Genomic DNA, 15,323 nt, shown 5'->3' with positions numbered 1-15,323 from the left:
TAAATAGGTGCTTAAAAAAATTAGAAAGGAAACAAAAGAGCCCTAAATCAGAAACCTGAAGCCCAAATACCAGTTTGAGCCTACTCTCACTTGGGCTCCACTGCTGCTTGCTAGAGGTCTGAGCTGCTTGGTGGGTGCTCAGATTGTCTGAATTGCATCCAGGAATATGCTGAGCTGTTGACGTGGCAGATGTCAGAGCTGCATGAGTGGAATATCTAGTGTATTTGGCAGGAAATTTAAAGCTTAAAATTGGGTATGACTTTAAGGAATCTGAAAGCAGGTGGTACACTGCAACTTGAACAGGAACAGAAGAAACTGCCACTGACTCCAGTGGGAAGAGAGGACATGCAATCTGAGAGATCAGGGGTCAATAGGGATGCCCAGCCTGAATTCAGACCACTATGCACACTGCATTTCTTACAATCCTGTCCAGGCTTCCTGCATTTCCCCCTCCAACCAAAGAATTGAAATTTGGGTTCCTATAAAGGCACAGTGAAATACGCCACTCACTTGTGAAGCAAAAACATTTTGGCAAGCCAAAAAGGTGCAAAAGTCAACTAGAAGATCAGTCCTACTGTATATGCCAGCTCTTTCCAGGAGTTGTGAATGGCACTGAAGCTTAGAGGGAACTGGCCCTGTATCAGTGCACTGTCCCTGCTCAGCCAGGACCAGCAGCAGATGTCTTTAGAAGGACTACAGATGCCTCAGAGACCTGAGGTGTTAGAACAAAATTTTCTGCAATACCATCACGACCTACATCTCAAAAATCATACACAATAATTAACTTCAAGAGCTATTCAAGGAATTTGGCCAAAATATCCCCAGCAGATGACATGGTCACTAAGCACAAAAAGCCCAAAATCAATGTTAATACATCTATGTACTTGCACCCAAACCCAGACTGTGGCTGTTATGAGGATGGGTTTCAAGTGCAATGAGAAGTCAATAAGAGACTGGTTTTTATAAGTTCTCTTTCCTGACATCTCAAGAGCACTCAGGGAAGAAGACGTAGACTGCATTTGTTACACTGGTAATATATGTTTACTTAAAATAAAAACCCCAAAATTCCCAAACTCCTCTTTCCTGGGGAAATGCAGAGTGCAAAAGGATTTGCACATAGCAGAATACATAAGGAATAAATTAAAAAATTGGGAAAGATTACATTTCTCATGCATGCATTGTGCTCTTGTACAGATACAGAGCACATACACAGAACTCATGGTGCTGGAGATTCAGTTAGAAGAGGGAACAGGTACAATTTAAGAAGAAGAAAAATGTTAATCCTGCAGAGGACCAAAATTAGGTCTGCTGTGCCTATGAAAAGGCTTGCACAGAATATAACATTTTTCAGATTCCAAGGTAGTTGGAAATTCCAGTCCTGAAGGTTATAATTAAAGACCAGCTTCACTCTGCAAAAAGTGGAGCTGGCACGGTATTTTTCTTGTTTTCAGGTGATCACAAGAGGAAATATGACAGAATGGTAAAGAAAAATCTATGAAGAAAGATGAAGCAGTTCTTAAGTTTACTGAATTATCAATTACTGACTGACAGTGGGACTCCTAAAAATCCCACTGGTGCAGTATGACATTCAGTATAGATAGTGTGGATAACACTGACTGGTTTTGAAAAATATTGCCAGTTGAAAATGTAATACAGGAAATGTAGGAAGTGTCATTAGGCATGCCAGTAAAAGCCAAACATACAAGTGATAAATGCTTAGTGCAAAATGTGAGTATGGGTGAGTTCTGTGGGTCTGCATAGGATCTTCACACAACTCTTCTGATACATTAAAACTGAACAAACTGGACTTTGCAGTGATTTTTTAATTTTTAAGTTGTCATAATTTTCAAATGAATTAGGCAGTAACTTGTTATAAACTTCAGTAAGTAGCAACACTGCAACATTCTACATTCAAACCAACCAAAGACTAGCAAAACCTCTGCCTTATTTTAAGAGGCTTAAAATGAGATGTCCATGACAGATATTTTGACAAATTCTTCCTCCTATCATTTCTGGTCTTGACTTCTGTTGACTCTGAAAAATACTTTTCATTTCAAGAACAAATACCTAGTAATTAATGTTTGGGTTTTTTTTTAACAATCTAAATGCTAATTCTTCCTGTTACAAAATAAAATGAATAAATAGCAATTACTTATCTACTTGTAAGTAAATATGATTCAGCTTTGGCAAATTGAAAGGTGAGTAACAGACACCATGAAATCTAAGGCATATAAGAAATCCCTATCGGTATAATAAAATCTTTCCATTTTGTCACACCCTTTTTCATATTATGTATTTTCATTGTCAGAATATCTACATGCAGTAAGAAAATTCTCAATAATGATTTTCACATTTTCTGTAGGTCCTTAAACAGAGGCAGTCTCCCTTTGTTTAGACTGAAAGGTTATCCTTATACACATCTTTATTGTCACTGAATTACTGTGGCCTGATTAAAGTTTAATGACATGGCTACTCTGGTGATGAGTCTCTAGAGACTACCACAAGATATATCTACTTGTTTCAAAGAGAGCAGAAGTGCTAAAAGTACACAAAAGCAGTAGCTGTACAGTTCCAGAGTAGCACTGTCTTCTCTAAAGACACACAGTGCATCAAGTACAGCCTGAGCCTGTGACATTACTCACACATTGCTCAGGAGGCTGTCACACAAAGCTTTAAAAAAACCCCAAACAATTACTTAAAAATTACAGATCTCTATTCAGAATTTCTGAAGAGGGCTTCCAAGAGCTTTGTGTTTCAGAATTCCATTCAACCTTTCTCACACAAGATATTCCTACTGCAGAATATCTCCAAAGTGCAGTAAAACACCACAACATTTACAAGGTTTTCTCCAGTTGTGTGCCTGATCTTATCTGCTCATACTAGAGCAAACTAGTCTCTCCAAAACCGCGACAGGTCGCCTTCTGCAGCAACAGAAAACACTAACCAGGGTCTGACAAGTGCAATATGCAGAGATATTGGACAAATGGTGAATCCACACAGACAGGATTAATAGTCTGGGGAGAGTTCAAGGCAAAAATCAATGCACACACATCTAGAAGTGAGTCCAGGGGAACCAACCACCCATTAGAGTTGTTTCACCTGATCTGTTCAGGCACCTTTCACACTTCTAGTATTTCACAGTATTTCTAATATTTCTAATATTCTTCACTAGGCTCAGAGCCATGAAAGCAATCTGTCAAAGTGATGCTTTTGTCACCCCAGACAGCTTCAGATGGAAAACCCCACATATCAATGCTGAAGTTACTCTATTATGTGAAAGGTTTTGAGCATCAATGAGGTACAAAAATACCTGAAAGAGAACAAAACTCACCTGAGAAAGTACAGCCTTCACTGCACTCCATACTCCCATGCTAATTATGTGTTTTATTCAAGGGATGTTCCTATTTATGCATTGTATCTTTGAGTCCACAGTTATAAGTCTATGAGGCCAAGTGATGAATTTTCAATTAAATTTCATTTATCAAGATTTAAATTGGGTACTACACAATATATGCACACAAACATATTCCAAATGCAAAACAACCTGTAAATATTAGAGCTTTGCAGAGCAGTTTTCTGTATAAAACCATATAAATTGTGGATAAAATTTTACTACACCACAAAATATGAACTATGGTTTACAGCAGAAAAAGCCACATTTATTCCCATCTCCTGATTTTCACATCAGAATATCATAACCAAAATAGCATAAGAAATATATTTGTATCATTTAATAGTTTAGTAGAAGAGATCATTTTGCCAGAATTAAAATTTAACAGCATTACTCACCTGGGCCAATTTTTAACATAACACCTAGGGCCCAACATAACACATAGTAAGGGCCCAATCCTTCCTTCATTAGTTTACTCTACAATGTCAGGACCAAACTCTTCATTTATAGCAGCATGAGAAGATAATCTCATGGGAGAGCTCATTGAAGTGTGATCTGTTATTCTGCTAATATAGTTGGGGTTTGTTTGCTTTGGATTTGTTTGTGGTTTTCTTCAAACAAGCAAAATTAATTTCAATTTTTTTCATGTTTCATGCAGAAACTGGTACTGGCAAGAACCTAATGAAGTCAGCAAGTCCCTATCGTAGTATCAGTGTAACTAATACACTCATTCAGTGTAGCTAAATTCATTCCATGCTGATGGCTTCCTAGCCACTCCCAAGAGCATCCTGTGATCCCACAGTCATTTTCAGTGACTGACTGTCCTGTTGTTATCTAAACCAAATTTCTTAAGACTCTGAGAACCCCTAAGTACTGTGGTCAGCCAGGACAGCAGAGCTTCATAGTGCTTTAAATGCAACCACAAATTAAAACTATGAAAATATTAACTTAGACCTAGAAAACCCCTGATCATCACCAAACTAGGACTCATTAAATAGAAATAAATAAATAACTGCATTTTTGCTCATTCTGGGTATGTTTAACCATGCCAGAAATATTCAGAATTTTGTCCTCCATAAATTCTCAAGATACACCATGAAAATGTCTCTCAAAGTACTATGACTTGTCTTCTAACAGCCCTCTAAAAATCTGTGGGGTGGGAATCATACATTTCAAAATTTTTCATTAAAAGAAAAATGTTTTTATTTTACCCATTCCTCTTCCAATCATGTGCAATTCTTCCAATTCAAGCAAAGCTGCAATGCATATCCACATGAAATGCTCACTTATTTCTCAAATATACCATTCCCTAGATGAATCTTCAATTACCTTTTTAAATGAGGCATCTCTCTGACTTCAGCTAATTGTGCTTTTAGGAATTAGAAGTCAGACACATTGCAGAAGTATATGTAGCTTGCTTCATTTTTATTACTGTTTCCATATCAAAATGTAAATAAACACTGAAGTGCAAACTCACTGACAGAAGTAAAGAAGCATATAGTGGTAAACAGATTTGTGGAATGAAATGCCTGCCATCACATGCAGTTATAGGATCTTAATTTTAATTTTTTTCTCATAAATCAGAAAATTATTTCAGAATGTCATCAAGCTCTAAACACTCTCATCTTCTCCCCAAGTCTAGATAAGCTCTTTCAGTTCAGGACTGTAAATGAAACTGTCTTTGCGTGCTTGAAACCTTCCCAATGAATGTCTTATTGCTAGTTATCTGTCTTATCCCTAGGTTTCCCTACAAATAAAATTTCATTCAAAACTGTTTCAGCCCTTAAAAATTTAGGCTCTGATGCAATCCTGGGTCTCATAGATATCTCAAAAATTTATCCTGCAACTTTAACAAGCTTAGAGAGAAAATACAGAGGATTACAGGTGCAGGGGTCGTGTTATTTAAATTTTCTCAGAACACAGTGCAGGTCTGAACTATGATAAAAGGGCTGTGCAGAGGGGCTTTCATGCCTGTGTACTTGTTACAGTGGAAATACACATTTCAGTTTAACAACTGGTATTTATGATTCTAGAAATACCATTAGCTACTATGGTGATGAAAATTGATTTAATGGTAATTTTGAAACTTTTAACTCCATAGGATTTTGTACATGACTGTAGGCATCTGTTTACAGTCTCCCCTCCTGCAGCTATTTAAACAACTTTACATGGTAATTTAGCAGCCTAAAGTATGAAAAACATGAAAGGTCAGGTTTTCACACTTAAATAAGTCCTTCTGGATTGTAAAAAGGTTGCTAGCTTTTTGTTGTTCTCTTGCAAGTTTAGCTAGAGATGTTTAAAATGAGATTGAAGGACTGAAGATTTTTTTTTCACTGGTAGTAACTGTCCTGTTCTTTTCATACACCTGCATTTTATTGTCAGCATATCCTGTCATTTATTCAAATATATTGCATGAGCAATTTCTCACATTGCAACTTCATGAATATATAATCCACACAGAAAATTAGCACACAGCAGTTGGTATACTCTTAGATGAAAAATCTACCAAAAAAGTAAATCTTTTCCTTCACATTTTAATTGTATGTTCATACCACCTATGCAATTTTTATGCTTCAATAGCAGTCCTACAAGGCACAGAACACTACAGCTTCAAACAACCCTATCAAATCAAACATTCTGCATTATCAGTATCACTGGTATTTAAATTTTCTTTTTAAGCCACTTTTTTAACCTCTTTCATATTTTCTTGTTTTCTACCTGCCTATTGACATGAAGGAAAAATGGATAGTTGTTATTGATAGCTACTATGAGACTTGTTTAGTAAGTCTCTTGATTTGACCTCTTTTTCTAGGGACATACAAAATATAATAACTATTTAAAATCTAACTGCTCCCAGCACTTGAAAATTTCACCCAGGAGAACAGCCAAAAGTATGAAGCCTGAGGGAAACACTACATTGGAGGATGGCAGCTAGAATTTAGATAAAATTTCCGAAAATAGTTTAGCAATGAAAAACGCCAGTGATTTTCAGGAACACTCAGAATTCCAGATTCCATTTTCATTAATTATTCAGAATAATCTAAAAATTATACATGTATCCTGAAAAAAGAGCTGACCCTTATCACCAAAGCCTTTTAAGTAAGCAGCATTCTGAACAACCTCTGGAGTTGCAGGAAGGGGCAAGAGCAAGCACACAGCAGTTGTACCATATATTCTCACAGCTCATGGGACATCAGATTTGGATGCTCAGAGAATGGGGGAAGCCAAAAGCATTTTTTTTCATCTTTAGCTAAAAACCCAGGGCAGCATAGATGAACTCAGAGTGTGTTTGGGAATGTGTCACCTTCTGTCTACTCTACATGCATCATCACCTTCAGATGCCTAAAAGATTTCAGTTAATACTACACATGACGGCTCATTGCCCACCAGCAGGTTATTATCAGCTTCTAGCCCAGTTCTGAATAAAATGAGTGCATTACTTTTGACCTAAGAGGAACTGTATGGGAAATGTATTTCCCTGTGGAATAATATAGTTGAGATCAGCTAGAACACTCAGTTATAGAAGCTCTCTAGTTTGGAGAGAATGGAATGAGAGTGACAACAAACTATTCAGAATTTAAAAAAATCTGGGATCAACTTATTATTCTTGGCTTATCTTTCAGAATTTAAATGCAGTCTCCTGGCCCTTTCTCTTCCCTCATCTTATCCAGGGATGCAGGTAGGCTGAAAATAGAGTGAAGGTTTGGGAGCTAGAGGCAGACAGGCAGACAGAGTGAGTAGGTTTAATATTTAAACTTGTCTATTAACACAAAAAAAATGAGGTTATGTTAGAAAAAATTCTCTTTGTAGTTGCAGATATGTAAAGATGAAAAATCATCTTGCACCCATGCCCTATGGCAATGAGCTGCATTTATTAAACAAGGAGCCATGTCACCAGTCTAGAGTGAAGCAACAAACAACTGTTCATTCTCTTTTGACAACATTCAACAACTGTCTTGGCCCGACCATCCTTCTCTAAAGCTCCTGGCCACTGTCAGTAAGAATCTTGTCAGCCAGATCTGTTCTGATATAAATTAAAGTAAGTCATGCTGCTTACTTGTTGCAATACATTATGACACCTCTTCAGGTTTGTTGATTGAGGGTGCTTTAGTCACAGCCCAAGTACCTGTCTCAAAGGGAACAAGACTTTGACAGAACAAAGCTTTGTAACTGTAAAAAACTCCAAACCTAAATCAAATCAAAGCAACAAATAAAACAAAAAACCAAGGTACTGGACAACAAACTTTGTCTGAAACACATTACATACAAAAGGTAACAACCTAATCTGGAATGCAAACAATTTAACCAATGTATCTCTACAAGGAAAATAAACCTGATATTTTGGGTAAAAGAGGCGTCCCTCTATAGTGTCAGTGCTCAACCAAGCTATTGAGCAACATCACAAAAAAATTATGCAACTCATCAATAACCTGACTGCACAAGGTCATTGCTTATGCACAATAATCAAACACATGTAAGACAGCCAAGTGTAATTCCATTTTGGTAAACAAACATCTAGTATACAAATGTAAATCATGTTAGATGGCTTAGATTCTAAAATCTTTTCAGTTACTACAGGACAATCATGTAAAACCCTTTTAATAGTCATTGGAAAAGGGATATAGTTTAGTTGTAAAAGACTAACTAAATATCCATCAAAAAGTAATCTGTGTGCACACACCAACCACAGCAAACATGGGTGAGAAGGATTAATAGAGGTTCATCCTAAAATACTTGTTGATAAACACTAGTGTCCAAAGGCCCCTATTAGGATCAGGTGCTGCTTGTTCTAACTGCATCAAATTCTTTTATCATATAAGAGAGATGGTCCCTGTACTCAGGATTTGACAATATCGTATTTATTCTGGAAATATTATGTGTATGTCCAGAAAATGCCCAAATGCTGACAGGTTTTTGATCCTGCTTTTGCAACATGCTAAGCTTTCCACTTCTGTACTTTTAATTAGGAGAGCTTTGTACAAAGCAGCTAAAGGACAAGCAAAGAGAAGTGGAAAGAAAAATGTTGTTTCCTCCAGTCCTGTACAACATTGATGCATTCCTGAAAACACCATCTACTTACAAGGTCAGTACAGATTTGTAGAGTTCCTGAGAGAAACCAAGTCATGCATAAGCACAGTTTTTGGGAAGAGTTTTTCACTGCAAGTGAACAAAACTTCAAATCTGAAGCACAGAATCTTCTGGATTGAAAGAGATTCCTTGAGAGCACTTAGTTCAACCCCACAGCTCAGAGCAGGTTGTGCAGGACTATGTCCAGATGGGGTTTGGAATATCTCAAAGAATGGCTGAAGTCTAATCAAAGTCCTAGTGCAAGTTTGGCTCCCTCTGATTTTCAGGAATGACTGACATATTTTCTTAGGAGACAGTCAGCTTGGTTTGGTGCTATTGTTTCAGTTCCTGTCAGTTCAAACTAACAGCTCTGCAGCAGCTTTTTCTGCTTTTCCCAACAGAAGGGCTGACTAATTATTTTTAAGCAGCCCTTTGGGTTATTATAGAAGCTGAAATCAGCAAAATCTTAACAACTGGAATAGTCTGTACCCTTAAAACATAAGAATATTGCAGTCTCTAGCCATAACTTTCTGTCATCCAGTATGGGAACAGTGTCCTAGGCTGACACATAAAAGACAGCTAACTAAAATGCCACAGTATTCTCTTCCTGTTGCCAATTCATATCTAAAAGCTGAGAGAAAAATACACTCCTAGTGACAGCTTTGAAACAAGTCAATGTGTGACAGTAATCAGTTCTCTTCTGTCAAGTTGGATTCCAGGAAAAATAAAAGGTTTTTTTAAGGCTATGTGCCAACGTTGTCAAGGAATAAGAACAAAGGCACAAAGTAGTGCTTGGTTAAATCCCTCAGAAATAAGGACTATGGCCTCGCAGGGAAGAAGGCTGCTGGCTACCTGAGAAAATTACAATTCTGGTAGATTGTGAGGAAGTTGTAATGGCTGGCTCAAAAGGCTCTGAAATAGTGAGAAGAAGCAATAGAAGAGGGCATGCCTGTTCAACAGGCTTATGGAGGTTTTGCAGGATGACAGAAACAGAAAATAAAGATTTATTAATGCAAAAACAAAAAAGAGAAGAAATCAAATTATGTGGGGAGAATCAGAGGGCTTCACATCAGCTACAAGGATATGATAAAAATCAAATAAAGAACCAGTACATTGGTAATGTCAGTGCTGTCTGTTGGAGTGAGGGACCAATGAATGGCAGTGTTTATGATGGAAAAACAAGGGTTCAGAGAATTATCACATCAGGGAACAAAAATCAAACAAAGCAACATACAGCCCCCACCCCTAATGAGGGAAAAGCCTCACCTATTTTTTTCTGTCTCAGAGCTCTTCCCCTTTATCAAATCACAAGAGCAAAAAATCTGAAATTAGAGAGTAGAAAACCTGTTATGAAATTCTGGAGTGACAACGTCACTAAGAGAAAATGGTCATTTCCCTTCTCAGCCCCCAACTGAAGCTCTGTCTGTCCTTCCCTTTCACAAGAGAAGCAAGACATTTTAACAATACTGAAGAAGCTATTCTGCAAACCCAGACATACAAATTTGAAAACCATATCTGCAAAGCAAATAAACCTTTACTGGCTTTAATCAGTGGCCTAAATGCAGTCTAAGGGGCACCTAGGTAGTACCACAGAAATCAGGGGCTAAGAGACCTCTGGACACCATCTAGTCCAACCCCGCTGCTAGGCTGTTGTGTCTCTATTTCCTCAGCTTCTCCACTTTACATTTAAAACCCAATACTTCCCTTTGCTTTGATTCACCTTTAACTTCAGTGACCATGACATAGCTGTTAGCTTTTCTGTCTCTTATGTCACTTCACATGTTGACAGAAGGTGTAATCCATATCTTTAGCAAAAAATCTTGAAATATTCAAAAATTAAGATGAAACTTCTTCCTCTTGGTTATATGGAAGTCACAAAGAAAAAACCCTTCAGGTTTCAGGTAGCCTTTCTTGACAACAAAAAGTGTTGATTCAGTAGTGAAATGATGCTGTGCCTCTGGCCAAAGTCGGTTAAGAAATTTCCGCACTGTAAATTGGAACAGAGAAGTAAAACCTGATTTAATATATAAAATAATTCTCTCCATATGCCCCAGGCCTTTCCAAAACTCACTAAACTTCACGATTTCATAATGATGTGCCAACTAAAGGGAATAGCAAGGTGTAGAAAAGGCAAAGGAATCATGTACTTAAAGAAGAGAAACACTGAATCTTTATTACAGAAAAAAGATAATAAAATGTGGTCTAAGCATGGAATTACTGCCCTTGCCCCCTGCTCTTCCTCTTTGTCTTTGAATTCACTCAACAAATCTCTGAACAGAGCACTGACTAAAGAGCAGGGCTCACCATACATGAGTTAAACTTTCAGAGGCATTTGTAGGTTTATATAAGTTCTTGCCATGGTTTTACTGCCGAATTCTTTTGAGCAATGTTTGCTATGTAAATAACAGAAGCATAATACTCATCATCTAACTGGACAGGTCAGATCTTGGGCTTCGACCTTAAGACTAAACTTACTGAAAACAAATCTCAGCGTTAGTGGAATCTTGCCAGCAACTACAAGGCAATACAAGTTGTTTCCAGCCCTCCAAATTTCACACCCGAGTCAAAAGGACTCCTGCTGAACCCAGAAGGCTCTGGGTTCAAAACAGTGTTTGCACCGTGCATCCACCACTTGTGATTCAAGTGTTTTTAATGACTAGAGACCAATTCTAAACATTTGCACTGCACAGATTCTCTGACATGGTTCTACAAACATGATAAAGCCAAGCCTAAACGAACTCGGTATTTTCCTGAAAAGAAAAAACAAACCAGGAAAAGTTTGCTGAAAGCTACCAAATAAAATAGACTAAATGAGCTCAAAACAAGACGTAAGTTGTAGTTAACTCTAGGCTCCTTCTCTAAATGCTTGAGCGTCACATCTGAGACAGCCAGAAAGAAATCCCCGTCATTTAAATCACATGGTTTACGGGGCTGAGGCTCCAGGAACATCATGACATTCGTAACGAGGACTCAGCAAGGATCGCCCGTTTCTCTCTGGAGTCAACGAGCAACTCGCTGTCACGTCCCTGCTCCCACACTGCAGCCAGAGCACTACGCCAGCAACTTCTGCAGCCGTCCTGAACTCCTGCAGCCGCTACCTCCACCGCTCCGGCGAACAGCTCCCGACCGGCTGCCGCCTCCCGCATGTCCCGGCCGGGCCCCGGCTGCCAGGCAGCGGTTCGCAGGTGCGAGGCGTGCCGGGCACGGCGCTGCCCTGCGGGGGGACGGAGCCGGCCGGGGCTCGCTGTGCCCGAGCTGCCGCGCTCGGCCCCGCCGCAGCCCCGCACCGCCCGGGGGAGCGCAGGGCCCCGCGGGGCCCGGCCGCGAGGGAGGGCCGGGGGAGGCGGCGGGGCGGGCGGGGGAGGAGTGAGGCGGAGGGCAGGGCCGGGAGGCGCCGCAGCGCCGGGGACGCGCCGTCGCTGCCCCGACACGGCCGGAGCGGAGGGTCCCGTTGCCTTCGCCGCCGCCATGGCCGGGCGCCCCCCGCCCGCCGCCCCCAGGTAGGGCCCGCGCCCCTCCCCGCGCGCCGCCGCCTGCGCGCTCCGGGCCGCGCCGCGTGAGGGCGGCCGCGGAGCCGCCGGTGCCTCCGGGTGAGTATCGGCGCCGGGCGCCCGCGGGGCCCCGCACCGTGCCGAGCACCCCGCACGGGCTCTCCACGGCGCGGGAGCCCGCGGGTTGGGCAGGGGTCTCCGGCCTGAGAACGGTCACGGAGGAGCCGCGCTTGGGCTCTGCGGTGCCCGCGGGGGAGCGGCGGAGCGGAGCCGCTGCCGGGCGCGGAGGGGCTCCGGGAATTCGCGTGTGGCTGCGGAAGGGCGGGAGGCGCGCTGCACCTGCCAGGGGGTGGTCGGTCACCCGCCGCGGCTTTGCCCCTACGCCTGAAGCGGGAATTAGAGGGCTTTGCTTTCAATAGAAAGAAAAAATAGACATTGTCATCTAAATTGGTTCTGACAGCTGGTTTTCATGCCGTAGCGTCTCGAGAGAGTCGGTAAGTTAATTAGTGCTTAATGATACCTTTAGGATGTTGTGCTTAAATCACTTCGACGCGTGCCCGCTACCGCGTAAATCAGATTGTTTCACGATCAAAGAAAAACCTAAAAATCGCTGTAGTTCTGTTATCCTGGCTCCACCAAACGCGCAGTAATAGCGGTCATGAAGAACCGATTAGCGCAAAACTTCCTGCAAGACGGAAATGGATGCACGGATAGCAGGAGCCTACCGGAGATGCAAGATGTGGTTAAGCATAATTTTCAACAATCACAAGTAAATTACATTTTGATAGTAGCAGGCAGACAGAAGTATTATAGAAATTGTACCATTTAAGACTATCATAGATAAAAAGCATTATGTTGTCAATTATTACAGTTCATTTTGGTTTAGTTGCTCCCAGTGCAATGTCTAAGTGAGTCGTAAAAAACCTGTGAAAATAAAGTTTGGAGAACGCACAGCCTTATAAGAAAGCTGGCTAAACGATGTATAACTACCTAAACACACAAGAGGAACTACTTGTCGGAGGGAGGAACAATGACACCTGAGTGGCTGATAATTACTTTGAAGAGAAATTGCTTCTATTTACTAGAAGGAAACAAAAAGCTTTAAAGCAATCCCTTAGAGAGACTGGACTGAATAGTGTTTCATATCAATAAATATTAACTGACCAAAGCTTAATAATGCTTTTGCACTTTGATCTGAATTGCCTGATCTAGAAATAGTCCTTCCCAATTTTTCCCTCGGTATTTCAGAGTGAAATAAAAAGGATCTAGCTTTTTTTTGTTGTTAATCATTGTGAGTAATTTTTAATGCATTTTTTACACTATGAATAACAAAGAGATAACTTTATATATATATATATATATAATAATAACGAAGATAATTTTAGTATTTTGCAGGAAGTCACAGTCTGAAAGAGAGAGGGTGGCAGATTTTAAGGCAAGAGAGACTTTTAGATTGTCTGATATGGCATCTTGTATTTCACACTCTACAAAAATTGTGTAGAATGCAATTTTAACCCCAAGATAAACACATATTCCAACAAGACAGTCTTAAAGGTATCAAGAATTGGACAGGCTGCTGCTTTCTTTGCCTATGGTCTTGTTCTCATTGTTACAAATTTACCTCCTCATAAGCCTACAGCCATCTTCCAACTCCATGATTGTTGCTAAGCTTTTCATCACTGTTTTTAGAAACTGGTAGGAAACCAGTCCTACTCCAGTCCAGAGCTCTGCCATCTGGTCATCTCTGCACCTCTGCTATAGGCCTATTAACCCAGATAAAATTGCCTATTTCTGTAGCAAGGCCAAGGCATGTGAGCAAGGTACCTCTTTCATCTTCCTGAATAGTGATTCTCTTCCAAGAGCTTATGCAGGTCAGACTTCCCTATGCCAAGAGCTACTGTTCTCTCTTTCATCTCTTTTATCTCCTGAGGCCCACTGTTGACAGCTGCTTGTTATTTGGTAATCAAGGTAACACTTTCTTTGCTGAAGCTTTAATTGTAAGTTTTCTGTCTGTCAGTAAGAACCACAGGACTCCAGGAAGGGTGACCAGAACAGCAGATACCTTATTCAGGTCATTCCTGTCTTCAGCAAGAGACCTTGTGAAAAAAAAAGCACATCTGGGAAGCCATGGGACAGATAACTTGTCATCATACACCTTCAGCTTGTTATGCCCACCATACAATATTTAGGCAACTTTTAATTGAGATGTAGTTACAGCAGCTGTTGAGAAATACAAACGTTGAATGTTAGCATTTAGGAGTTAGCTTGACTGACCTCACCAAAGAAAGTTTTCAACATTAAACTGTTATAAAGGTATTTTTCATTTTCCTTACAGAATCACTTCAGGCATTAACCTGTTTCTGTGGTTGTTTATGCCTTATATTAGTAATTAGATATATTATACCTACACACGTTCCTAAGTCAAGGCCACAGCTCTGCCCCACTTCCTGACTACCACACATCACTGTCACTCCCAGAGTTCAGCAAAAACTCAGGGTGCACATCAATTCCTGCTCAGTACCTTCCTTTCCTTTGGCTTCCACAGCTGAAGGCAAAACCGTAAGCCCTGGGTTACAATGCCAGCAGTCACCGCAGAGCAGGCAATTGGACTTCAGGCTTCCACTGGTAATTTAGCATTTCCAGCAGCAGCTTCTTGCAGTGAATACAGCCTGGGGGCCAGATGAACAGCACAGAACTGGTAGTTGCCACTTTTCCTTCAAGCAGCTAAAAGACATTGGATGCATGTTGCATTTCGGGAGCTGGAAATGTGATCTATAAGGATTTATTGTTTGGGTTTTTTGTTTGGGGAGGTTGGCTTTGGTTTGGTAGGGTTTTTTATGGAGGAGAAATATCCCCATATTAAAATCTTAAATATACCAGCTTGCACTTTGCCTCATCAGGTGATAGACAGGAAGAAAAATGCTTGAATTTTTACATATGAGGCAGGAACTTCCTTGTTTCTGGCCCCTGTGTTGGTGACTGTCTGGGATGCTGCTGCACAGCTGCTTAAGGACATATAACCACCCCCTTCAGTAAAACTGCAGTTTCTCTGCTCAAGCTTATGAAACCAAACCTATAAACATACACAGTTTTTGGCCAATCATGTATCTGAAAAAAATATTGGTTGCCAAATAAGTCTTCCAAAATATCTTTTGGACTGGCACCTGTTGTAACACACCTTTCGTGTAAATACTAGAAAGAAATGGAGGAATTAAAAGTGTTCTTCAGTTCAGAATTGTAAACAGCAGTGGAGCTTAGAAGCAACATTAGAATGAGCAGTAATTCGGAAAAATTAAGATGCCTCTACACTCAACAGAGATGAAAAGGAGCAAGTTTTACATTTTAAAAAGTGAAAAGATAAGCCCAAAGAAAGT

General features: G+C 40.4%; 1 protein-coding gene and 1 long non-coding RNA gene across 6 annotated transcripts in view; one reads left to right on the top strand and one right to left on the bottom strand.

Annotated features, from left to right (window-relative positions):
* Positions 1-9,254: 9,254 nt before the first annotated feature.
* LOC148183598 (uncharacterized) lies at positions 9,255-13,831 on the bottom strand. The gene is made up of 4 exons (XR_015773457.1): positions 13,774-13,831; positions 12,470-12,670; positions 10,179-10,445; positions 9,255-9,780 (listed from the first exon to the last, which is right to left on the bottom strand). It is a non-coding gene; the product is annotated as an uncharacterized LOC148183598 (long non-coding RNA).
* Positions 11,428-15,323, top strand: part of SPHKAP (SPHK1 interactor, AKAP domain containing) — a 64,233-nt gene continuing 60,337 nt past the window's right edge. For 4 of the 5 annotated variants that reach the window (XM_088061115.1, XM_088061117.1, XM_088061114.1 and 1 more), the window contains exon 1: positions 11,428-11,643. In XM_088061115.1, coding sequence (XP_087917241.1) covers positions 11,603-11,643 — 41 coding nt within the window. In that variant the 5' untranslated portion in view covers positions 11,428-11,602. Of the gene's footprint in view, positions 11,644-11,855; positions 11,959-15,323 lie in introns of those variants that run through there. The other variant, XM_088061116.1, reaches the window with a different exon arrangement.

This window comes from Pseudopodoces humilis, chromosome 11 (assembly GCF_049639895.1).
Source record: "Pseudopodoces humilis isolate 2021_Gansu_Grassland_sample_001 chromosome 11, ASM4963989v1, whole genome shotgun sequence".
NCBI classification, from domain to species: domain Eukaryota; kingdom Metazoa; phylum Chordata; class Aves; order Passeriformes; family Paridae; genus Pseudopodoces; species Pseudopodoces humilis.
Note: the sequence above shows the minus strand (reverse complement) of the source record. Positions and strands in the feature narration are given on the sequence as shown.